Below are 27,074 nucleotides of genomic sequence, written 5' to 3'. Positions count from 1 at the left end.
GGAAATCCAAGACTATGTTGTGGTGCACAGTGGTTAGCACTGCTGCCTCACAGCTCTGGGGACCTGGGTTCGATTCCAGCCTTGGGTGACTGTCTGTGCGGAGTCTGCACGTTCTCCCCGTGTCTATGTGGTTTCCTTTGGTGCTCTGGTTTCCTCTCACTCTAAAGATGTGCAGGTTAGGTGGATTGGCGATGCTAAGTTGCCCCTTAGTATCCATGGATGTGTAGGTTCGTGGGATTAGTGGGATAAATGTGTGGGGTTACGGGAATAGGGCTGGGGGTGGGTTGCTCTGTTGGAGAGTCACTGCAGACTCAATGGCCTCCTTCTGCACTGTGGGGGTTCTTGGATACACAGAGCGATAGAACTCTGGCCTGCTTGTCAGCTTTCAGACTTATGAAGATGTGTTAGCAGAAGGGACAAGCAACAAATTACATTCTTACAGGAACTAAGGGAAAACCTATTCATTGTGGACAATTCTTAAGATGCTGGCTATCTATGACTACGTAACAATTGAAAAGCATGTCCTTTTTAAAATGAAGTGCTGCCACTTTACAATTATCTAATGACAACAGATTCAAATCACTGTTGGGTGATACTGTGGAGAGTTGAAATGTGAGGTACATATGGTCCCGATTGAAGATGCCAGTTTTCTCTAGAATTTCACTAAATGTGTGAACAACAGATTCTTCAAACTTTCTGAACCTCAATTAGAAATGAACAAGCTGAATAATGTGACTGATTAGTCATGAGTTGGTTTTGCATTTACAACTTCAGCGAGGTGGTGTAAGTTTTACACACCAGATACTATCAGCAAAGATTGCTGCATTGCTGAACTTTAAAAAAATATATATATAACTGGGTATTACTTTTGCATTGATCAAACACAAGCTCAAAATCAGTGCATGAAACATCAGATACCACATCGTAATGTTGTACATTAAAACCATACATCTTCCAGATTCAATACCAAAAAGGTTCAAAACTGAATTGTTTTACGTCATATGTCAGAGGACAATTCTTTTCATTTCCCTTCATGAAAAAAAGACTTATGCGGCATACATTTTCAACATCAAACCAGATTTAGGATTTTGAGTAACTCGAGGTCAAATTCATAGAATCTCTACAGAGCAGAATTGGCCTATCGAGTCTGCACCGACTCTCCGACAGAGCATCCTACCCTGGCCCACCCCCCAGCTCTACCCCTGTAACCCCCACAGATTTATCCTGCTACTCATAGAATCCTACAGTGCAGAAGGAGGCCATTCGGCCCATCGAGTCTGTACCGACCACAATCCCACCCAGGCGCCATCCCCATAGCCCCATGCATTTACCCAAGCTAGTCCCCCTGACGCTAAGGGGCAATTTCGCATTACCAATCTACCTAACCGCACATCCCCTAACCTATCCCCGTAACCCCACGGATTTGGTCCGCTATTCCCCGTAACATACACATCTTTGAGACGCTAAGGGACAATTTAGCATGACCAATCCACCTAACATGCACATCATTAGACTGTGGGAGGAAACTGGAGCACCTGGAGGAAACCCATGCAGACACAGGGAGAACGTGCAGACTCCACACAGTCACCCAAGGCTGGAAACAAACTTGAGTCCCTGGCGCTGTGAGGCAGCAGGACTAACCACCGTGCTGCAATTCATTGCCGTTTTTCCTATGCTGCAGAAAGTTTAAAATCTATTTGCTTTCGAATGAAGAATTTTAATGGCTGTACACTGAAGTCTTAATTACTTGCATAAACATCAGTAAAACATTATGTTGGCTTTTGGTTCATTAATATTTGGATAATTAATGATGTGAAAGATTTGATATGCATTCATCTTAGATCTGTAGTTACAACGATGATGGTTTGAAACTTGATATCTGCCCATAGGAGACTAAATACAATTTCAACCTTGTTTTTCTTTTAAAAAACAAAAACAAAGATGGGTTCCTTGAAAACGCTGAGAGTGGCAGGCTTGAAGGAGAAGGGGATGCGAATTGTAAAGACGGAACTGTTTCCAATATCAGCTAAGATGGTGGTCAGGAATGGAAGTCGGGTTGTCAGCAGTTTGGTGGGAATAAGATCAGGTAGTGGATGAAATGAACGCAGAGAGGGCATGAGGGGCGATAGGAAAGAAACCAGAAAAAGATGCGAGTGCAGGGCTGGGGCAGGGGAGAACCTTTGGGGAAGTTAGGCCTGGTGGGCAAGGGGAGGGAGAGAGGGAGGGAGAGAAGCTGGGGCTCAAAGGATGGTCTCAGTGATCAAGAAGTTTGTGGTTTCTCACACTAGTTGGAGGTGACGGTGAAAGGGGCAGGGAGAAGTTTGAACATTGAAGGCTGCTTTTGCATTCCAGAATGATGCTGGAATAGCGAGCAGTTCTGACAAAGAATGTGAGGAGCTAATAGTGCTTTATGTGGGCCAGCGTGAACTGGTGATCAACAACTAATCCTGCTGTCTGCTGTAAACATAGAGTCGGCAAACCCTAGACGAGAGGCAGGGTAATGACGAGGGTGAGAGCAATGGTTTTAACGGGGATGAGGACATCAAAGGGAAAGGTATGATTGAGCAGGCTGGTAACTACAGAAATATGGTGAATGGAAGGCCAGCATCTAAACAGGTGGAATTTGAAAGTGTTGCTGTAAGCGACTTGGGAAAGAGTTTTTATTTACAAGGGCAGACACAAACGGAAGTGGGGCTGGAAGGAGGTTAAGGATGCAGTGATCAGAGATGACATGATGGAGCAGACAGGCCACGTGAAATAGCATAGCAAGGAAGCAGCTGGTAATATGTATAGACCATTATATCATTGTTATAGATAGAATGTGAATGCAGTTCAATCTTACATAATTAATTCTCCAAATAATTATCAAGTACCTGAATGTATACTTTAAATATATCTATAGAAAATTCCATTAAGAAAATGGATTTACAGCATAAAAAAAGTAAAGGGTTTGAGTTATGGTGAAAGTCCTGTTTAAACCAATTTATATGGGATTTGATTTTCGTGTACAAATCAAGTGCACAGATATTGGATCCACTTTACAGTGGCATACAGAACAAAGCCGCACAGAATGATTCATCTGTCAGTTTCTATTGAACCTATTATGGGTCTGAATCTCTCCAACGTGCATGAAGTCGCATCCAAACAAAGTTGCTGACAAGTTTCAAATCAAATAAAGAACCATTCAATGATTTAATGAAAGCTGTGTGGGTGCAAATTAGATCCGCACTGGCCAGTTTAGTTTGCTGAACCCTTTTGGGAGACAGGATAATGATCCATATAAACTACTGCATTTGGGCATTGATCCATCCTTCTATTCTCTTCCAGATGTTAAACCAGATGTGGTGATTGCTGTGTCTAGGGGGGGGGAACAGATTCACTTTACTTTGTAATTCTTCAGTATTGCTTCTGGTGAGCTCTTATGTGAAAGTCAGCACAACACGCACTTACAAACTACACAGTTAGAATTCACAGCAAATTAATTATGTAGGCTTAGGAAGCCACTACCAGCCAATTATTATTGATACTAACACCTATTTATCACAGGCTCCAGCCATACTCACTTTCTTCATTTAGATTTAGATTTTGAAGAGACTTATTCAAGTTCCGCACCGAAGTAGCCGCACGGATATTCCCGTAGGAACTCACTGAACGGAGCCTTGGGGTTGCTGGCCCATCACGCACCGGAGTGAAATTCCCAGGCTCTGGAAGTGCAAGAAGATATGTTAGTAGCATACAGAGGTGATGGTTAAACATTGTTATTAAACCTGTCCAATTTAGATTGCCCATCTGAAATACACAAATTCTTTGTGGTGGCGTGTGTGTATGTGAGAGACAGAGCAAGAGAGAGAGTTTGTTTGGGGAGATGGGCAGGAGGGGCTCTAGGAGGACATCTTCATGGTCCTGCTGACTGCCTGCTGACGCCATGAAGCACCTGATGACGATTCAGCAAGGTGAATAGAATCATAGACTTTCTACAGTACAGGAGGCCATTCGGCTCATCGAGTCTGTACCGAACACAATCCCACCCAAGCCCTATTCCCATAACCCTTACTTACTCTGCAAATCCCCCTGACACTAAGGGGGAATTTAGCATGGCCAATACACCTAACCTGCACATCTTTGCACTGTGGGAGGAAACCGGAGCACTCGGAGGAAACCCATGCTGACACGGGGAGAATGTGCAAACTCCACGCAGTCACCCGAGGGTTGAACTGAACCTGGGTCCCTGGCACTGTGAGGCAGCAGTGCTAACCACCGTGCCACAATGGTTAGCATTGAATAGATGTCAATAGAATCATAACCAAAGCACCAATGATTTTAGGGGCCAAATGAAGAGAAAAAAATTGTTTAAGAAAACAATTAAATGGAAAAAATGCTGTAAAAACCCCCCCAAAATGATGATTACAGAATTGTCGTTTTTTTTTTCCTTGGAGAATCCGGATACTGTGCACGGTAGCACACTTTAACAAGTGCGATATAATCACTGTAGCTGTAAAGGGTTAATATCCAGCTGATTATTGGAAAATTACATTCATCATCTGCATCTTTTCCAAACAAAAATGTGATTAGACAACACAGCAGCTGTTCAAAGGAGGGTAGAGTGCCTCCTTATTGAACGGTTAAATTAAAATGTGGCAAAAAAAAAAGAAAAATTATATTTGGTATAATGGAGAGATTAAGATTTTCAGACTGTGTGGTTTAATAATTCAATCTATAAGGAACGTGAAACGTGCGCCAAACTCAAGAACGAAGATTATTTAACTGGTATACTCGATGCAAATTTCAATGTAATTTACTGTTAAACCCACCCGAACCCCCAGAAGTGTATGTGTTAGGAGCAGATCAGTAAATTCTTGAACATACTTTGAGAATACAAGATAGTTATAGAATCCAGATTGACAGATATTTCAATTTAGTGAACCCGTTTTTTATTCCCTATTATAACAGCTGGCGTTCCTAATCCTAGAAATGAAATTTATCGCAGTATTGGTGAAAGATGAAGCAATTTGATTCTATTTTGTTGCAGGCATATTAACACCTCAAGTCTGCTATTCGTCTCAGAAGACAGACAATTATAAAAGTCAATTTTGCTGACTTTGAAATGGTTATATTTAAATAGAAGAATTAACCTTGAAATTTCCACAACTTTGTGGTATGGAACATTATTCAAGAGGCGACTAGATATAATACTTGGGGCAAATGGGATCGAAGGTTATGGGGAGAAAGCAGGATTAGGCTATTGAGTTGGACGATCAGTCATGATCGTAATGAGTGGCAAAGCAGACTCGAAGGGCCAAATGGCCTCCTCCTGCACCCATCTTCTATGTTTCCATATTAATACAATTTAGTTTTGATGTTCCATTTGGTTGGCATATGGGAAGGTGCAACAGGATGGGAGCTTGCACACCACTCATATACCATTCAGAATAGGTCACGTGGATTTAGTCCTGATCAATTAAAACAAAGTGCAAAGAAGGCAGCAATTTTTCCAGGTTTCTCTGCCAGAGTTCTGGGGGGCTGGGAGTTCTGGGAAGCTTGTCATATGAGGAGTGGTTGAGGGCTCTGGGTCTGCACTCGTTGGGAGTTCAGAAGGATGAGGGGGGATCTTATTGAAACTTACAGGATACTGCGAGGCCTGGATAAAGTGGACGTGGAGAGGATGTTTCCACTAGCAGGAAAAACTAAAACCACAGGGCACAACCTCAGGTTAAAAGGAGGATCCTTTAAAACAGAAATGAGGAGGAATTTCTTCAGCCAGAGAGTGGTCAATCTGTGGAACTCTTTGCTGCAGAAGGCTGGGGAGGCCAGGTCATTAAGTGTCTTTAAGACAGAGATAGATAGGTTCTTGATTAATAAAGGGAAAAGGCAGGAGAATGGGGATGAGAAAAAAATCAGCCATGATTGAATGGCGGAGCAGACTCGATGGGCCAAGTGGCTTAATTCTGCTCCTATGCCTTATGGCAAGTGGAGTGCTTGACATCTAGAACTGAAAATGTTCCTCAGGCCTATCAGAAAGAAATACATGAGAAACACTCCAGTTTTTGATGTGGTCTTCAATGCTAATCATGTAAAGTAACTCAGATGGAGGAAAATTAAACCTGCAAAGTGACTTCTGGAGGCAAAATAACCAGGAGATTGGGCAATTATGAGAAAGATGTAAGGGATTACAACTGATGTCAGTTTTGAGAAGATTTTTGAAGTGGGGAGAAAGAAAGATAAGAGGGCCAAGGTATTTAGGGAGAGCATTCTAGATGTTGTGGGATGGGACGGGGTGGTGGTGGCTGAAATAACTGATGGCTCTGTGGCCAAAGCAAAAACAGAAAGGGAAAGCCAAAGGAGTGTGCATGGGATTGCCTTGATCTGAAGGCTGCAAGAGCAACACATAGACCAAAGAGAACAGGAAATTTCCATTTATTGTCTCAAGTAGGCTTACATTAACATAGAACATAGAACATAGAACATTACAGCGCAGAACAGGCCCTTCGGCCCACGATGTTGCACCGACCAGTTAAAAAAAAAAACTGTGACCCTCCAACCTAAACCAATTTCTTTTCGTCCATGAACCTATCTACGGATCTCTTAAACGCCCCCAAACTAGGCGCATTTACTACTGATGCTGGCAGGGCATTCCAATCCCTCACCACCCTCTGGGTAAAGAACCTACCCCTGACATCGGTTCTATAACTACCCCCCCTCAATTTAAAGCCATGCCCCCTCGTGCTGGATTTCTCCATCAGAGGAAAAAGGCTATCACTATCCACCCTATCTAAACCTCTAATCATCTTATATGTTTCAATAAGATCCCCTCTTAGCCGCCGCCTTTCCAGCGAAAACAATCCCAGATCCCTCAGCCTCTCCTCATAGGATCTCCCCTCCATACCAGGCAACATCCTGGTAAACCTCCTCTGCACCCTCTCCAAAGCCTCCACATCCTTCCTGTAATGTGGGGACCAGAACTGCACACAGTACTCCAAGTGCGGCCGCACCAGAGTTGTGTACAGTTGCAACATAACGCTACGACTCCTAAATTCAATCCCCCTACCAATAAACGCCAAGACACCATATGCCTTCTTAACAACCTTATCTACTTGATTCCCAACTTTCAGGGATCTATGCACACATACACCTAGATCCCTCTGCTCCTCCACACTATTCAAAGTCCTCCCGTTAGCCCTATACTCAACACATCTGTTATTCCTACCAAAGTGAATTACCTCACACTTCTCCGCATTAAACTCCATCCGCCACCTCTCGGCCCAACTTTGCAACCTGTCTAAGTCTTCCTGCAAACTACGACACCCTTCCTCACTGTCTACCACACCACCGACTTTGGTGTCATCAGCAAATTTGCTAATCCACCCAACTATACCCTCATCCAGATCATTAATAAATATTACAAACAGCAGTGGCCCCAAAACAGATCCCTGAGGTACACCACTTGTAACCGCACTCCATGATGAATATTTACTATCAACCACCACCCTCTGTTTCCTATCCGCTAGCCAATTCCTGATCCAATTTCCTAGATCACCCCCAATCCCATACATCTGCATTTTCTGCAGAAGCCTACCATGGTGAACCTTATCAAACGCCTTACTAAAATCCATATATACCACGTCCACTGCCTTGCCCCCATCCACCTCCTTGGTCACTTTCTCAAAAAACTCAATAAGGTTAGTAAGGCACGACCTACCTGCCACAAAACCATGCTGACTATCACCTATCAATTCATTACTCTCCAAATAACTATAAATCCTATCCCTTATAATTTTTTCCAACATCTTGCCGACAACAGAAGTGAGACTCACCGGTCTATAATTCCCGGGGAAGTCTCTGTTCCCCTTCTTAAACAATGGGACAACATTCGCTAACCTCCAATCTTCTGGTACTATACCAGACACTGTAATGAAGTTGCTGTGAAAAATCCCCTAGTTGCCACACTCTGGTGCCTGTTCAGGTACACTGAGGGAGAATTTAGCATGGCCAATGCACCTAAACGAATCAATGAATATTGTTCAGAAGTGAGACTTTGTAGCAAATTCATTGTATGCCCCTATTGCTCTGTTAAGGGATTCTTGGCTTGAGTGTAAATGAACCTTTTATTAGCTTGAGACTCTGCCCTTCCTATTCCATTGGTTAGACCAGTATTCCTGATCCACGTGTTTCATTGCTGAAGCACTTGGGTATTGTGATGGGAAAGTGCAGGGCTGTCCCGGATGGGTTAGTTAAGATGGGTTCAATGGCATCGCTCAACTGTCTGAACAATTTCTGCTGCAAGAATTTGCTAATTTGACTTTTTAAGACAATTGGCTCAATAAGGGGAAACGTGAATAAATGTGAAGAGAGAAATTCCTTTCAATGGCAATCACTGTGATTATAGGTTTGTCGCACTCAAGGACTTGAGTGTGAAACCTAGGCACCTAGCGGTAATAAGGTCATGAAACGGAATGATTATTGTAGAAAGAAACCGGCCACCCTCTCCCAGTCTAGTCTTACCTGGTCCAGCCCTACACTGATGACTCTTAATTGCCCTCTGACATGGCCACGCAAGTCATTCAACTGTACCAGGGATGACCAATAAATGCCAGCCTTGCCAACAATTCAAAAAGGAGAAAATTAAAAAGAACCGCTCAATGAAATCAAAACTTTTTTGGCAAGCTGCACACATTTCATTTCAGCGATGCATATATTCTCGGAAATAACTTGCAGATTATTTTGACTTTAACATCAGAGAAGTGTTAACTGAATAGGCATACCTATCACACTAGCAGGGGAGGGAGAGGGGAGTGGGTAGTTCTTCTCTTCTTCCATGAACTGCAATGCCACAGTGCAGAAATTACTTTCATACTGAATGACAAGATGACTGAATGCCACAACCAATTCCTGCCAATTAAAAAATAAATCTGTCAGTTGAATAAGATTAACCTTGGAATAATTTCAATAATCTAATGTGGATTTATGTCATTGACCAAAAATAAGTGACTGTTACAACTGCGAAAAAGAAGTCACCAAGTGACATAAATCCAAATGAGAATGCATTATAAATATTGTAGATCCAGGAAACCAAAAGATTACAAATCATTTCCATCCTTCCGTCAACATCATTAAGCATCAAGGACATAATCGTCACTAGACAAAATCTGCCATCACATGATACACCACAGCATGTAAGTGAAATAAAGCAGCGCTCCAGAAAATTAAATCTCAAAAACAAATATATAAAAACACACACCTTCTGTAAAGTGGAAATAAAATACTGGATAACGTCAGAAAGAGAACAGATTAAAAGCTCATTTGAATGATGCAATCAAATTCTATTTTTGCACCCTTTTATTAACCTTTGCAAAACTAAATTACATAATTGAGTGTTCCCTTGCTGCCAACATATTGATGAACATTGCTGTTCATGTGGTTTTTTTCCCCCAGTTGAAATTAATAGGAAAACTTTCAATTAAAAACACAAGGCGAGAGGAAAACATGGCACAGTAAAGGAAACGAACAGATACTAATTTACTTTATATCGCAGTCAGGAGTGAATGGAAGATCTCCCAGTTCAGAACATTGCACCTTCATCACGGCCACCTGCTTTTATCTTAAAATTAGTGGATCCCCTGTGGTTTTTCTAGGGGTGGAAAGGTTCTTATCGTATTTCAAATCAATATATTGGCATTTGTTCTTTTGAAATGTCATTTAGACATTGCTGTACAGTATGTTTCCCAGAGATCAGAACGATTTCTTCCATCTCCGCTGAAGGCACTGATTCACATTGGAAAACAATACTACATACACTATTGGCCTTCTAGTTCATCATTCTGCTAGCCATTCCTAAGAGGCTAGTAATAACAGTTAAGAGCCAATAGTTACGGATGGGGAAAGTGTTTTTGGAAAAAACACAACTACCATGCACGTACTTTCCAAGTTTGGGGTCTCAACAAATCCATCAGGATGGGGAGTCTGACAGAATTCCCTTCTTCAACAGTAGAGGGAAAAACAACAAAACCTACCAATACCTTGACTCAGATCAGTTAACTCAATAGGATTTGGAACCAAACCTGGCATTTTCTGATCTGTATTGCTCAAAATCAACTGGCTCATTTACCTCCTTTCAATAAAGACAAATTTATCTCTTCCCCACCAGAAGATCTCAAAGTGACTCTACAAGGCAGACCTTTTGATCTCCATCTGGTTTCAGGTGACAATTTATAGGAAATTCAACCTTTAAGCTTATAATGCTTCAACCACGTATTCATCACAAAACTCCCGTGCTTCTCAAAGGCCAGTGATTAAATAAAAAAATCTGTTCGAAAACATTTGCTCTACTTTGCCATTAACTGTACATGTTGAGTAGCAATGAAACACTGCATTTCACTATTTTTGCCAGATTGGTAATATGCTGAAATGAAAGCGGATGCTGGAAATCTGAAATCGAAACAGAAAATGCTGGATAAATTCAGGTCAAGCAGCGTCTGTGGAGAGACAATGAACTGGAAACGTTAACTCCATTTCTCTCTCCAAAGATGCTGCCACAACTGCTGAGTTTATCCAGCATTTTCAGTTTTTAATTGTTGATAATATACTGATCTTGATAATAGATTGCTACACAAACCTGAGTTACAATGACTTCACCTCACTCATCAAATGAATTGTATATCATTTCATTACCATCTTGTGAACTTGTTTAAAACATGTGCTAACAATTCTACCACCAGTTTTCTAGCCACTCAATGGATTTTATGTGGAAAGTCCAACTGCAATGTGATAATCTGTGTACATTGACTATAGATTCCATAAGCCTGATCTTAAAAAGCCAAACCTCTCAACTGTATAACATCTTTCACTACTTTTGCTCCTCCTTTCCCTCTGTCAGTGCAAAGGGCAGCTTCTATAGGTAAACCTGGGCAATTTAACCCCACTGCCCATAAATTGTTGGAGGGGTGTATCTGCAGCGAATGCCACCAATTGGATCTTTACCTCATTCTGCAGATCACATGATTTTTGCACCACAATTTGCTGGAGATGCGAATTGATCACAGGACAGCAACGGGGCATCTGAAACCTAGTGAATGTTGGGACCTGTGAACTATCTCTCCATCCAATGAAATTTAAGGATAGACAAAGAAACAGAGCGAGCAAAGGAGGCGAAATAAAGAGGGGGGGGGGGGGGGAAAGAGAAGAGAGAGAGAGAGAAATAAAAACAAAGGAAAAGTAAGAAAAAAATTACAATTTACAACACTTTTAGGAACAATTTGCTACCTACAGAAATGGTATTCCAATTTTACTCCTCCCTTTCTGGGCCTTCAAGGTCAAGTATCATGTCAGGAAAATAAATCAGTTCAGTAAAAGAGCACTTACAATGCAAATTACCAGCCCCAAATGGCTATAGCGTGATTATCTTTTATCAATGCAGCAAATTTATTGAAGATCTTGTGGATCCAACATGCACTGCGATACTAATTTTGTGGATTTGTCAAAACCAATTTCTAGCAATAGGTGGTGCAGCCATGCACTAACAATTGTGGGTGTCATGAATTTGCCATTGCTTTTCCAGCAATTTATGGACCAGTGTGTTCAGTATGTGCTGCAGTTCAGGTTACTGCACAGCACACATGATTCCATTCTGCCTCAGAAACTTCCATAGAAACATAGAAGATAGGAGCAGGAGGAGGCCATTTGGCCCTTCAAGCCTGCTCTGCCATTCATTAAGATCATGGCTGATCATCCAACTCAATAGCCTACTCCTGTTTTTTCCCCATAACCGTTGGTCCCATTTGCCCCAAGTGCTATATCCAGCTGTCTCTTGAATACATTCAATGTTTTGGCATCAACTACTTCTTATGGTAATGAATTCCACAGGCTCCCCACTCTATGGGTAAAGAAATGTCTCCTCACCTCCGTCCTAAATGGTCTACCCTGAATCCTCAGACCGTGATCCCTGGTTCTGGATTCCCCACCATCGGGAACATCCTCCCTGCATCTATACTGTCTAGACTTGTTTGAATTTTATAAGTCTCTATGAGGTCCCCCCTCATTCGTCTGAACTCCAACGAAAACAATCCTAACCTAGTCAATCTTTCCTCAGACAACTGTCCTGCCATCCCTGGAATCAGCCTGGTAAACCTTTGCTGCACTCTCTCAAGAGCAAGAACATCCTTCCTCAGAAAAGGAGACCAAAACTGCACACAATACTCTAGGTGTGGCCTCACCAAGGCCCTGTATAATTGCAGCGACACATCCCTGCTCCTGTACTCAAAACCTCTCGCAATGAAGGCCAACATGCCATTTGCCTTCCTTCCGCCTGCTGCACCTGCATGCTTACCTTCAGTGACTGGTGCACAAGGATACCCAGGTCCCGCTGCACACTCCCCTCTCCCAATTTACAGCCATTCAGGTAGTAATCTGCCTTCTTGCTTTTGCTTCCAAAGTGAATAACCTCACACTTACCCAAATTATACGGCATCTGCCAATGATTAGCCCACTCACCCAAAAGCAGATTAAAACCCATCTGGTTCATTAACGTCCTTTAGGGAAGGAAATCTGCCGTTCTTACCAGTTCTGGCCTACTTGTGACTCCAGAGCCACGGTAATGTGGTTGACTCCAAGGGTAACTAGGGATGGGCAATAAATGCTGGCCAGCCAGCAATGTCCCACGAATGAATAAACAAAATATCGGCCAAGCCAAACACTCCTGATAATCATCTTAGCTTTGTTAAACAAGCTTAAGCTGCTTCTATTCTCAACACACTGAGGGAGGTGATGGCCTAGTGGTATTATCGCTGGACTATTAATCCAGAATCTCAGTTGATGTTCTGGGTACCCGGGTCCGAATCCCACCACGGTAGATGGTGGAATTTGAATTCAAAAGAAAATACCTGTAATTAAGAATCTACTGATGACCATGAAACCATTGTTGATTGTTGGAAAAACCCATCTGGTTCACTAATGTTCTTTAGGGAAGGAAATCTGCCGTCCTTACCTGGTCTAGCCTACATGCTCCAGAGCCACAGCAATGTGGTTGCCTCTCAACTGTCCTCGGGCAATTAGGGATGGGCAATAAACGCTGTGATGTGGAGATGCCGGCGTTGGACTGGGGTAAGCACAGTAAGAAGTCTAACACCACCAGGTTGAAGTCCAACAGGTTTATTTGGTAGCACAAACTTTCGGAGTCTTGCTCCTTCTTCAGATGACTCACCTGAAGAAGGAGCAAGACTCCGAAAGCTTGTGCTACCAAATAAACCTGTTGGACTTCAACCTGGTGTTGTGAGACTTCTTACAATAAATGCTGGCCAGCCAGCGACACCCATTTCCCACGAATGAAAAAAAAATTCCTGAAAAATTGAACAAGTGTAGAGTTTGCCGCATAGGGTGATGTCAGTGGAAGGCAACTATAATATCAGAATGCCTCAAGGTTCTGAAGCAATCCTCCTTTGTCTCAAACTTAAAAAGGCAAAGGGAGTGATTTTTAGTAGAACATTGTTTTATCCAGTGACACAACGATGATACGCAAAATCAAAAGGCAATGGATACCCACCTTCCTAACAACAGGACTTCCATCATTTATTAGCTGGGCTAGCATCATTGCTACGTTGTGATCAATAGTGGTGGAATGGTCCGTCCTCTCTGCTGAGTTACCAACGAATGTGCCCAAGGCAAAGACAGCAGAGCAGCGCACCTGCAGTTATAAAAAGTTTATTTTAAATTCTTGGAAGGAAAAAAGTTGCAATTTTAGAATCAACTTTTCAAATCAACTTTTCATACCAAATTTGCCATTAAAATGGTTTATAAAAAGGTATTTTTTGTTTTGCTCGTGCGCTCATCAATTTCTGACTGTTTAACATTCCTGTACCCAAAATATCTACATATTCCAGAATTTAAACATCAAAGGCAGGGAACATTTAAATCAGTCAACACACGGAAGAGTCAATAAAACAAAAGCTAAGCAGCTTTTAAATCTATGTTTATATAAAACTTCAATAACAGAACATAATTCATTAATATATATGTTATGATTCACAGGACAATTCTTTTTTCACTGACTAGGCCAGCACTTATTGTCCATTCCTAATTTCCCTTGAGAAGGTGGTGGGGAGCTGTCTTCTTGAACCACTGCAGTCCTTGTCTTATGGGAATACCCACAGTGCTATTACAAAGAGAATTCCAGGATTTTGACTCAATGACAATGAAGGAACGGTAATATATTTCCAAGTCAGGACAGTGTGTGGCTTGTACGGGAACCTGCAGGTGGTGGTATGCCCACATATCTGCTGTCCTTATCCTTCTATGTGGTATAGGTTGCAAGTTTGGAAGATGCTGTGGAAGGAACCTTGGTAAGTTGCTGCAGCGCATCTCGTAGATGGAACACACTGCTGCCACTGTGCTTGGTTGGTGGAGGGAGTGAACATTTCTTGTAGTGCATGGGGTGTTAATCAAGCAGACTGCTTTGTCTTGTTGCTGAGCTTCTTGGGTGTTGTTGGGGCTGCACTTCTCTAGTCAAGGGGAGAGCATTCCATTACACTCCTGTCTGCCTTGTAGATGGTGAACAGGCTTTGAAGAATCAGGAGGCAAGTTACTTGCCACAGAATTCCCAGCCTATGAACTACTGGATACTTGTAGCCCCAGTATTTATATGGCTAGTTCAGTTTAGTTTCTGGTCAATGTTAATGCGTAGGATGTTGATAGCGGGGCTTCAGTGATGGCAATGCCAGTAAATGTCAAGCGACACCGGTTAGAGTCGTAGAGGTTTACAGCATGGAAACAGGCCCTTCAGCCCAACTTGTCCATGCCGCCCATTTTTTTTTAAACCCCTAAGCTAATCCCAATTGCCCGCATTTGGCCCATATCCCTCTATACCCAACGTACCCATGTAACTATCTAAATGCTTTTTAAAAGACAAAATTGTACCCGCCTCTACTACTACCTCTGGCAGCTTGTTCCAGACACCTACCACCCTGTGTGTGAAAAAATTGCCCCTCTGAAACTTTTGTATCTCTCCCCTCTCACCTTAAACCTATGCCCTCTAGTTTGAGACTCCCCTACCTTTGGGAAAAGATATTGACTATCTAGCTGATCTGTGCCCCTCATTATGTTATAGACCTCTATAAGATCACCCCTCAGCCTCCTATGCTCCAAAGAAAAAAGTCCCAGTCTATCCAGCCTCTCCTTATAACTCAATCCATCAAGTCCCGGTAGCATCCCAGTAAATCTTTTCTGCACTCTTTCTACTTTAATAATATCCTTTCTATAATAGGGTGACCAGAATTGCACACAGTATTCCAAGTATGGCCTTACCAATGTCTTGTACAACTTCAACAAGACATTCCAACTCCTGTATTCAATGTTCTGACCGATGAAACCAAGCATGCCGAATGCCTTCTTCACCACTCTAGACTCCCCCCTTGTTGGAGATGGTCACTGCGGCACTCGTGTGGTGCAAATGTTACTTATGAACCCAAGATCGAATATTTCCCAGGTCTTACTGCATATGGACATGGGCTGCCTCAACTGCATTGGAATAAAATGGCTTCAAAGGCAAGTACTTACAGTTAATGTAGTGTTTACAGTACTGAACTGGCAATTCATATTATCAAACCCCACCAGAGCAAGCTGAAACTGAAGATTACATTTGTCATAAAAACCCAACTGACTACCCAGAAAGGTATACATTGTTCTCACTACATGGTTGCTTCTTAATAATCTCAGTTGCAAAGAGCAATTGTCAAGAGGAGAGGTAACTAGATTTAGTAATGCAACTCAAGATTTATAAATAACTTTGCAATTCCAGCTATAGACAGACTTCCAAGTTTAAACAAATGAGGTCAAAAAAATCAATGAAAAAAGGTGTGTTTCTAACATGGTTAGAACCATTCAGATATAAAGAACGATATACATAATCTAAATGTTAACCACTGGCCCAGATGAAGTTATTTCCATGATAAGGGTTAAACTTGTATCAGATTGTGGGTTTCTTAAATCACTCTAGTATGTTTGTTGTTCACTCACTTAAACAAACTGACTTTAAAGCAACATTTCTATTGTTTTACAATCCTCCTGTGGGATTATTTTACACTTACACATTTCAAGGAGGTGCAGAACTCTTTCTTCAGTGACAATGCGCTTACAATTGAAACCTCTCATTTTGCAAAGGCCCCAAGTTTTGCAGAGTCTGTCAATGAGTAATGAGTGGCTGAAATGTGGATAGTGCTGTTCATGTTAATTTTGTAGTCCAGAGATGTAAAGAAAGAAAACAACTTGCATTTATATAGCATCTCTCATGATTTCAGGACATCTCAAAGCGCTTCACTGTAAACAAGGTACTTTTTAGCTGTAATGTAATGTAGGAAACACAACAGTGAATGAATAAATGCACACAGCAAAATCCTACAAACAGCAAGGTGACAATAACCAGATTTTGAGGTGATGTTGGCTGAGCGGCAAAAACTGACCAGAACACCAAGACCTCCAATACTCTTCTTTGGCATTGTGCTATGGGGTCCATGCCATTCATCTGAGGGGCAGATCAGGCCTCAAATTGATGCCTCACCCGAAGGTCTGCGCTAGTGACAGTGAGCAATATTAGGGACTGCCTCTTTTCACAGTACTGCCACTGTAGCTGAGCTGCCAGAACAGGCAATTATTTGGTCTAAAAGACCGTAGTTTCAACAGCGCAGCATCCCTCAGCATTGCATTGAAGTATCATCCCCTGACATTAAGGAGGTGAAGCCACTCCATCGACGCTAACCTGGAACCTTCGAGGTTCTATAGGCTCCTTCCAGATTGTTCCACCGACAGCGATCCTTGTGACAGTAAAGCACTGGAATGCCCAAATCGGATGAGAGATTGCTCCCACTTGAGTCACAACTAACGTTTAGTATTCCAAAAGGAAAAATCAGATTTGAACGCCAGTTTGTTGAATGTTATACGGAATAGTGGTCACAAATGTGTGTTTTTTTAAAAAGTGTATTTTCGCTGTCATAGACTTGCCATATCTGCGGGCTGGGTTGCGGGGGGGGGGGGGGGGGGGGGGGGGGGGTCTGTGCGGGTGCTGTTCTGGCCAACACTGTCCCCACCCTCAAAAGCAGCACAAAACAGAGCTTAAGCTGTGTGGACTCTAAGGTTCTTCTCCGATATTTTGAATTCTCTAGCTGCTGCACAATTATTTGTCTGCTCTGCAGTCTCAACGACTAAGTTTGAACTAAGCTGTGTCACATTCTTGATACCATGTTGCCATATTAGAAGGTGGGATTGGCGGGAATGCAGCATGCACAGTGAAGTGGTAGCCTTTCCATGTTTGTATTGTTGGATGTTAGAAATAAGGCATAGATTTGCATTTAATTTAGTGTTTGTGTGTAAGAAAGGGTAAAACTCTAGTTAGATTCAGGTGTTTGCACGTATAGGGTTTTTGGTTTCATTTTAGACAGTGTCTCTATTGTGCTTAGAGTGTTTACGATGTGAAAAATAAACAAGGGCTTGGAGAAAGAATGTGCTGTTGCTAAGCAGCCAGGGGCCACCTTTAGAGAAAAAGAATTTAGTTTAACTGGATTCATTAGCAGAAGGAGCTTAGCAGCTAGAGAGAGAACAGCACTCTCAGCTCTGCCAGAAGCTGAAACGTAACAATGGAGTTGTGGGCAAGAATTCAAGCCCCAGAAAGTAAAAAAGTTAGTTCTAGAAACTAGAGAATGTGCAGGTTAGGTGGATTGGCCATGCTAAATTGCCCTTAGTTAGGGTAAATGCATGGCGTTATGGGGATAGGACCTGGGTGGGACTGTGGTTGATACAGACTCGATGGGCTAAATGGTCTCCTTCTGCACTGTAGGATTCTATGATTCTAATGAAGGGAAGTTGCCAGAACAGATTGAAGCAAAAAGGAAAACAGGAACAGAAATTTGAGGAGGGTACCATTCACTGAATTTAAAGACAGAAATGGAAAGGGTAGACTGGGCAAAATTTGCTAGAGAAAAGCCAGATTTCTGAAGCTAAGGTTGGTAGGTATCCTTATTCCAAACTTTGGAGCAATGATATTCGGTTGAGTACCTGTGAGATCTTGCATGGAAGCTTGAAAGCACTTGGTAATTCAAGATTAAGGAATTCTGAGAGATGGGAATCCTGGAGATCATAGAATGCCTACAGGGCAGGAGGAGGCCATTCGGCCCATTGAGTCAGCACTGACTCTCCATCACAGCATCCTACCCAGGTTCTGCTTCCATAATCCCACATATTTACCTTGCCAATCCCTCTAACCTACACATCTTAGAACACTATGGGGCAAATTACCATGGCCAATCAACCTAATGACCACAGTTAACCTTTTGGGTTGCAGGGACTGTGCATTTACTGAGAATATTATAGCATAAGATATATTTTGGATATATTTCTGCCTCCTTAAAATCTGTGCACATTTAAGAAAAGTGGGAATGAAGGAGCATTGTATTCGAGACAAACTATTCATATCGTTTTTGTTGTTAAAAGCCAACGGGCTGTCCCATGACTTGCTCATCCACTTTTCCCCCCCAAAAAGTAAAAGTTGCAGTCTTTTGAGCCAGCGTTCCATTCAGGGACCTTCCCATCCAGTAGCAACATCAACTGGGATCATAACAATACCATATGCGCAGACGCGAGGAGCTGAACAGCCGCATTTAGGATGGTACAGTGGCACAGTGATTAACACTGCTGCCTCTCAGCTCCAGGGACCTGGGTTCGATTCCCGGCTTGGGTCTCTGTGTGGACTTTGCACGTTCTCCCCGTGTCTGCGTGGGCTTCCTCTGGTTTCCTCCCATAATCCAAAGACGTGCTGGTTAGGTGCAGTGGCCATGCTAAATTCTCTCTCAGTGTACCCAAACAGGCACTGGAGTGTGGCGAGTAGGGGATTTTCACAGTAACTTCATTGCAGTTTTGATGTAAGCCTAGTTGTGACTAATAAACTTTAACTTTTCAGTGATGTGCTATTCTTTCAGTGAGTAGGCTTATACTAGAGAGAGTTTGATTTCAGTGGCGAACAGGTGGCAAGTTCAAAGAGTTTGAATTTTTTTGTCTAAAATTTGGGAGTTGATTTTTACAAATGACAGTGACTATTACTCGAGTATATATAGTTTTCAAAATTGCAAAAATAAATTAATTTCAGCCTTTTTTTCTGGTGAAAAAATATGTATTTATAGACTAAAGGTGTGAGCAGTGGCTCATCAACAGCACCTTCACCCGTGAGTCAGATGTGTGTTCAAGCCTACGAGTCGAGTACATAATGTATGCTGACATTTCCAACGCTGTATGGAAGGCACGTGACATTGGCGTGGGTGCCATCTTTTGATAAGAAACTGAACCACAGCCCTGTAAAATATCCTATAGCAAAGAGGAGCCTACAAGTTCTGCCAGTGTCCTGACCAACATTCACCCCTCAACCAACATCAACGCAAGTCATAGAAACATAGAAAATCGGTGCAGAAGTAGGCCATTCGGCCCTTCGAACCTGCGCCACCATTCCACATGATCATGGCTGATCATGCACTTTCAGTATCCACTCCCACTTTCTCCCCATACCCCTTGACCCCTTTGGCCACAGGGCCACATCCAGCTCCCACTTGAACATATCTAATGAACTGGCCCCAACAACTATCTGTGGTAGAGAATTCCACAGGTTCACAACTCTCTGAGTGAAGAAGTTCTTCCTCATCTCAGTCCCGAATGGCTTACCCCTTATTCTTAAGACTGCGACCCCTAGTTCTGGACTTCCTCAACATCGGGAACATTCTTCCTGCATCTAGCTTGTCCAGTTCCATCAGGATTTTATGTTTCTATGAGATCCCCTCTCATTCTTCTAAATTCCAGTGAGCACAAGCTCAGTTGATCCAGTCTCTCTTCATGTCAGTCCTACCATTCCAGGAATCAGTCTGGTGAACCTTCGCTGGACTCCCTCAATAGCAAGAATGTCCTTCCTCAGGCTAGGAGACCAAAACTGCACACAATACTCAAGGCCTGGCCTCATCAAGACCCTGCATAACTGCAGCAAGACATCTTTACTCCTATACTCAAATCCTCTTGCTATGAAGGCCAGCATGTCATTAGCTTTCCTCACCACCTGCATGCCAACCAATAAAGATTTATTTTCGTTCCTCCTTTATGCTAGATCCTCTGTCCCCTACTATTTCTGGAAGGTTATTTATGTTCAACTAGTCATTTGTCTTGTTGCTGTTTGCGGGATCTTGCCATGCACAGCTAGCTATTGTGATGCTCTACAACAGTAAATACACTTTAAAAGTACCTTGTTGGCTCTGAAGCCCTGAAGATCATAAAAGATACCATGTAAATGCAAGTTAATTCCTTCTTACCACCAATGGAATTTATGATTCGCTTCAGCATCCCCAAAACCAAAAAACCTCATTATTCATGATCTTTCGATGATCCTTTCCGGACAGTTAACTTGTGTGCATGGGATTGTATTGGCTGTGATTCCACCAAGAGATGAAATATCTTGACAACATTCAAAATGTTCACAAATAATAATAAAGGATAGCTGCCACCTGTGGAAACTATGGCGCATCGTGAATGAGTAGCCGAGACAGGGGAAAGAAAAGCTTCAAAATGCATTATTCTGCCTCAGGAAATTGGTGACATATCAAACATCTGGTGTCTTAGTCCCTCACTTAATTTTATTAAAGAGGAAAGCATTGGCTGATGTCACTGATTCACCGTGACATAGTTTTGGGGCAGGAATTGCAGAATACATTAGGGTGTTAATGAAAAGCCCAGTTGTTATACTGTCAAAAGATAGTAAATTTTCATTCAGCGCATCCTTGAGGGATTTCCTCTGGGATTATGTTATGCTGTGAATCAGCAGCAGCTGCTTCCTTTGCTACAGAACACACAATGCACTGAAGGACGTGATATTTCACAGGTACTGACTTCCCATTTTGGATCTAATCTGATGCAGGCAAAAGAAAAAACTTGCATCTCGTTCGATTGGGGCAGGTAACAAATTGATAACAGTTAAATAGTTATGTGTTATCAGCTACACGGAGGCTTCATTTCATAACTGTCAGCATGGTGCACGCTGAAAAATCACAGTCATAGGTACAAAGGTTATCAGGATAAACATGAATTGATTCATGTCAGGCTCAACGTGAATGCAGTCACACAAGAAAAAAGAAATTAGTTAAAAATTCAGTAAAGGTTATCTTTCTGAGCAAATAAGTAAAAACTAACCACCCAGTTGTATTCGTTGCCAAGAGGTCCTAACCATGCAATCGTCTCTTCAAATTTTGGTGTAGAACAAAGTGGAACCGTATGCACTCCTAACGACACGCCAATTGGGTTGAAAATTGGGATGAGGAGGAATTACTTCAGCCAGAGGGTAAATCTGTGGAACTCATTGCCACAGAGGCCTGTGGAGGCCAGGTCAGTGAGTGTCTTTAGGACAGGGATAGATAGGTTCTTGATCAATAAGGGGATTAAGGGTTTCCAGGGAGAAGGCAGGAGAATGGGGATGGGAATCATATCAGCCATGATTGAATGGTGGAGCAGACTCGATGGGCTGAATGGCCGAATTCTGCTCCTATATCTTATGGTCTAAACGATTTGTCATACTTACCCCAAATTCGGATACAATGAAATAAATTACTATAAGAGCTGGCAACAAGATGTAAACAAAAACAGTACAAGTTACAAGGATCTGGGCACAAGTGTCCCACTTGTTCCAATTTCTCTTTTTATTATGAATCCAACAGGTTAAGAAGCAACAGGTCTGGGGCAGTTTACCTCAGGTATAGGATCAGAGAGAAGACTGTACAATTTCTCATGCGCGATGTCTCTTACACCACACCAGCGAGCAGCATCGAAGTTCTGCCAAATGCGCCCCAAGCAAATCGCCACCCACTGTCGCAGTAAAGGATGGGGGTCGTTTAGCTGCTCCAAGCAGATTGCTATCAGATTTCCCTGTAAACAGGCTTCCTACAACAGAAAATGGAAAAGGTAGACTGAAATGATTATTCCTAAAACTTTGCATGCTCATTGATAATGGTCACATGAACATTTGCTTGTTCACATAGGAGCTTTTCATTTAGAAATCTCAAATGTATGGCTAAAGACCAACAAAACTAAATAATGTATTGATAGGACTGCTGAGTCATAGCAAACCGAGAACTGATCCCCAAGTTTTGTGTTGTCAATATAACTCTGTACCAGTTGACTTCTGAAGATATTAAATTATTTGATACACTGGCACTGCTGCCTCAAAGCGCCAGAGACCTGGGTTTGATTCCCGGCTTGGGTCACTGTCGATGTGGGTTTCCTCCGGTTTCCCCCCTCCGTGTCTGTGTGGGTTTCCTCCCACAGTCCAAAGAAAAGCTGGTTAGATGCACTGGCCATGCTAAATTCTCCCTCAGTGTACCCAAACAGGCGCCAGAGTGTGGCTACTAGGGGATTTTCACAGTAACTTCATTGCAGTGTTCATGTAAGCCGACTTGTGACACTAATAAATAAACTTCAGATCAAGTAAAAATGCACATTTTTCTTACTCATCTACCATTATATTTCTATGCTAATTTTCCAAAAGTAATTAAAACAGAAGCTCAGGAATCACTTTAGAAATGAAAAATAACTGACAAACTATCTGGGCAAAATGACTGATACCAGCTTCATTCAACACAGGCCCAGGAGTGAAGCTGGCGAACACACAATCAGATCGGGGGCCCATTGACTCATGGGAAAAATGGACATTCCAAGGAACTCCAGCCAAATACTTGACCCTACCAGAATTGTGTAATGTGACATGGTGCTGCAGGGCACAGAGTGCGGGACAGAGTCCATGGATGCCTCACTGGGCTTCTTCTCAAATACAGGTGGTGTGACTAAGGCCAGGTGACAGGGGTTGGCAGGTTTATTGGCAAGGAATTTACACATTTCCTTTTCCACCATCCACCAATTACCCTCTGGCAGGTCAAACCCTGAACGCTGCAGGAAGCACGGCCCAACTGCATCATTGCTTAGGCACAGTGCTGCATCTAAGTACTAGGTTTAACATCCTGGACTGGTAACATGGCTCTTAAAAGGGAGGGAGCCCGCGCTGAGCTTTGGGTCATGTGATTTCCACAGGAGTCATGGCGCTGACCTCCAAATATTCTCGAGTCCAGAGTTTCAGGAATGTCTGCAGCAGATTATCAAAATTTGATGGTTCAAGAGAATCAAAACGCAAAAAAAAGAACCAAATGAACAGCAATTTGCCACAGGAATTTGGGAAAAAATTCCAACATCTGTCAGAATGAGCTAGGGGTGCAGTTTTCAGGCTCACAAATAAATTACTCTCAGGTAAGTGGGGAAGAAAATACTAACTTATCACGGAGAACGCAGTTAGAAATATGTGTGTTAACTGAGGAAGCCCACACTTTGAAACTAAAGTCCACATTTATGAATTTATAGAATTGATGAAGTCCACATGCAAGAATCTGGAGGGTGATGACCCCTCTTGCTTGTGGGGGCTCTCTCTCCATCTCCTCACTTGGGAGGGAGGGGGGGGGGTCTCTCTCGCTCTCTCTGCAACTTGGAGGTAGGACACAAATACAGATAAAGGGAAGAAAACAAGCTGCAGAAACACCTGCAAAATCTTGAGAAAATCGAGTCCAAAGATGTGCGGGTTAGGTTGATTGGTCATGCAAAATTGCCCCTTAGTATCCTGGGATGCATAGGTTAGAGGGATTAGTGTCAGTGCAAGCTCGATGAGCCAAATGGCCTCCTTCTGCACTGTAGAGTTTCTATGACTTCTATGAAAAGCTCTGGGAGATGAAGAGGAACTGGGAACCAGATTCCTTAGGCTGTGCTCTGACTATTTGTTCTAAACTATGGCAGCTTGCACATGTGGATGAAGCAGACGAATGTATTCCTGCTTGCATGTTAGTAAAGAGCAAATAAAGTCACTGTATGATGGTTCCTGGGAGAAGACAGATAAAAATCCAATAGATGGATAAATCAAGGACAAATTTTGAAATCAAGGGGAGAAGAATGCGAGTTTCTAGGAGTGGCTCAACTAGAGATTTAGTGGATCCATGAAATGGTAGATACCGTGAGTCACGTTTAGTACAAATTCTACCTTGATGCACACAGAGGACAGGATATGTATGAAATGGGGATAAAGAGGATTGCAACCAGAGGCCAAAATATTAATAGGCAGGGTGCCATCATGCTATGGAAAGGGTGAGAGAAGATATAGCAGTTAAAGGTAGAAGTAAAATGATGTTTTTAATGGGCTTGTGATGTATTTCATTTTAGGGATTTTTTGACAGGTTAGTGAGAAGCTGTTAAGAATTCCATATCTTGTTTCTTCTAAAACAAAATTACATAATTTGACAGGGGGAAGCTAAAAATCAGAAGAAATATTTTCCCCCCAAAATAATTGGTAATAACAAATGTAGCAAAAGTAGATCACCAATTGAAAAGGAAAACACTTAGTTATTTTCCCATTGGTTAATGGCCACTGTGATTTATATTTAATCAATACATAAAATGTCACACGTAGCAGATAAAAATATTAAATGTTACTTACCTGCCCTGTATTATAGCTATTAACAATGACAGCTAAAATAAAACCTGCCATTGTTCGGTGTTCAGCCTGGACAAAACAAAAGCCTCAAATTAGCACAGGTATGTAAAACAACAATAGTGAAATTCAGTACAGCATGCGCAAGCTTGTGTAAGAACATTGTGTAAGAGGAGCAGGCTATCTGGAGCTTTTGAGCCTGCTCTACCATTAATTGGTGATCAAGGCAAATCCTCCATCTCAGCTCCATTTCCTGAACTATCTCCATAGTCTTTAATTCTCTCAGTGTCCTACTGATCGCTGTCTTGAATACAATATGGACAGCACGGTGGCACAGTGGTTAGCATTGCTGCCTCACAGCACCAGGGACCCAGGTTCGATTCCTGGCTTGGGTCACTGTCTGTGTGGAGTTTGCACGTTCTCCCGTGTCTGCATGGGTTTCCTCCGGGTGCTCTGGTTTCCTTCCACAGTCCAAAGATGTCCAGGTTAGGTGGATGGGCCATGCCATATTGCCCCTTAGCGTCAAGGGTAAGTGCATGGGGTTATGGGAATAGGGCGTGGGAGGGATTGTGGTTGGTGCAAACTCGATGGGCCAAATGGTCGTCTTCTGCACTATGATTCTTTGACTGAGCATCCACAACTTTCTGGGATAGAGTATTCCAAAGATCCATGGCCCTTTGAGGGAAGAAATTTCTCTTGACTTCAGTCCTAAATGGCCGAATACTTATTCCACATAAAAACTAGGAGCAGGAGTAGGCTATCTGGCCCCTCAAACCTGCTCTGCCATTCAATAAGATCATGGCTGATCTTTTTCATGGACTCAGCTTCATGTACCTGTCCGCTCGCCATAACAAATTATTCTAAGGCAAGACTCCTCGTTTTAGACTCCCCCAGCCAGGGGAAACATCCTCCCAGCATCTGTCTACAAAATCACATTTCCCGCTGTCATGTTTTAAATCATATTTCTGCCTTCCATTTTAAAACGCTGTGCCCGTATTTATAAAGGAGACTGCTTGTGCAAGCCTGTCACGTTGCTATTATACTAACTGCAAGATGCAGCACTCTATCACCTCAGTAGCATCAACCAACTCTGCTTCCTAAATTGGCATAGATTCTGCTGTTTAACTATTAATAAGATTACGCGTATCTATCTCAGCTTAATTATAGCACACTCATCTCTGTGACGTTATGGGTTATGCCAAAATATAAGCTCTGGACAGGAGAGGCCATTCAGCTCTTCAAACATGTTCTGTCACTCAATTAAACCATGACTGATGTGTGTCTCAACTTCATTTATCTGCCTTCGCTCTACATCCCTTGGTACGAAAAAAAAAATCAATAAATCTCAGTCTTTAAAAAATTGTTTCAGCATCCAGTGTTTTTTGGGGAATTCCAGATTTCCACCACTTTACGTGTTTTCAAAAAAGCTTCCTGATTTTTCTCTCAAGTGGCCTAGCTCCAATTCATAGAATCCCACAGTGCAGAATACGACCATTCGGCCCATCATGTCTGCACCGACCACAATCCCACCCAGGCCCTATCCCCATAATCCCATGCATTTACCCTCGCTAGTTCCCCTGACACTAAGGGGCAATTTAGCATGGCCAATCCACCTAACCCGCACATCTTTGGACCGTGGGAGGAAACTGGAGCACTTGGATGAAACCCACACAGATACGGGGAGAACGTGCAAACTCCACACAGTGACCCAGGCCGGAAATTGAACCCGGGTCCCTGGCGCTGTAAGGCAGCAGTGCTAACCACTGTGCCGCCGTGCAGAGAGTGCCTCCTTGGGCCCTGCTGTATCAACCCTATTGAATTGCTTTGGCATTTGTAAACACCCCGATAGGATCTCCCTCTTAACCTTCTATTCAACAGAATACAAATCAAGTTGATGCAGCTTATCCTCATAATTTAACCCTCTAACCAGCCCGCTCATCACTTTGGAGCATATGATTTTTGTATAAGGATATCCAAATCCTTTTGCTTCTTTCCAGCCCCTAATCTAATTAAGATAACATACACATTGATTTTTCTCACACCCAATGTGGATGACCTCGCACTTTATCGTGCTTTTGTCCAAATTCCATCCCAAAAACTTTGAGCACATAATCTAGACTGACATCCCAATGCAGTGACGGGTGAGTGCTGCACTGTCGGAGCGACCAGCTTTCGGAAGAAACCTGTTCCAGGATCAGGCTCATCAGCCACGCAAGAACCCACAGAACCCATGACCAGTAATGCAGAGTTTCTTAGGTGGACAATCATACTCGTTAGCTAGTGGTCACTGAAGATGAAACCGAGGCCTACTCTACCCACTGGGGTAAATGTAGAGGATCCTATGGCACAACAGAAAATCAGCAGGGATTTCTAGTGTCCTTTTCACCCTTTTGTATCCTTCAATCCACGCCATCCAGTTATTTCTCTTATTGTTGCTTATTGGACCTTGTTTTGCACAATTTGACTACCACTTGCACTTATATAACTGACTGCATTTCAAAAGTAACCGTTGGCTGTGAAGACCTTTAGGACGACCACGATGCAATGGAAGGTGCTA

General features: G+C 42.6%; 1 protein-coding gene across 3 annotated transcripts in view; it reads right to left on the bottom strand.

The window, feature by feature from the left end:
• rptor (regulatory associated protein of MTOR, complex 1) overlaps nt 1–27,074 on the bottom strand; it is a 440,065-nt gene that overhangs the window by 153,947 nt on the left and 259,044 nt on the right. For all 3 annotated transcript variants that reach the window (XR_013499184.1, XM_078225712.1, XM_078225713.1), the window contains exons 15-19: nt 24,524–24,589; nt 21,745–21,936; nt 13,532–13,672; nt 8,760–8,886; nt 3,564–3,704 (exon numbers count right to left, since the gene is read on the bottom strand). Coding sequence is in view for 2 of the 3 variants with exons in the window: in XM_078225712.1 (XP_078081838.1) it covers nt 3,564–3,704; nt 8,760–8,886; nt 13,532–13,672; nt 21,745–21,936; nt 24,524–24,589 (667 nt within the window). In the remaining variant the exon portion in view is untranslated. The remainder of the gene's footprint in view (nt 1–3,563; nt 3,705–8,759; nt 8,887–13,531; nt 13,673–21,744; nt 21,937–24,523; nt 24,590–27,074) is intronic.

The sequence above is a fragment of the Mustelus asterias genome, chromosome 12, assembly GCF_964213995.1.
Source record: "Mustelus asterias chromosome 12, sMusAst1.hap1.1, whole genome shotgun sequence".
Classification (NCBI taxonomy): domain Eukaryota; kingdom Metazoa; phylum Chordata; class Chondrichthyes; order Carcharhiniformes; family Triakidae; genus Mustelus; species Mustelus asterias.
This window is presented reverse-complemented; position numbering and strand designations above follow the sequence as displayed.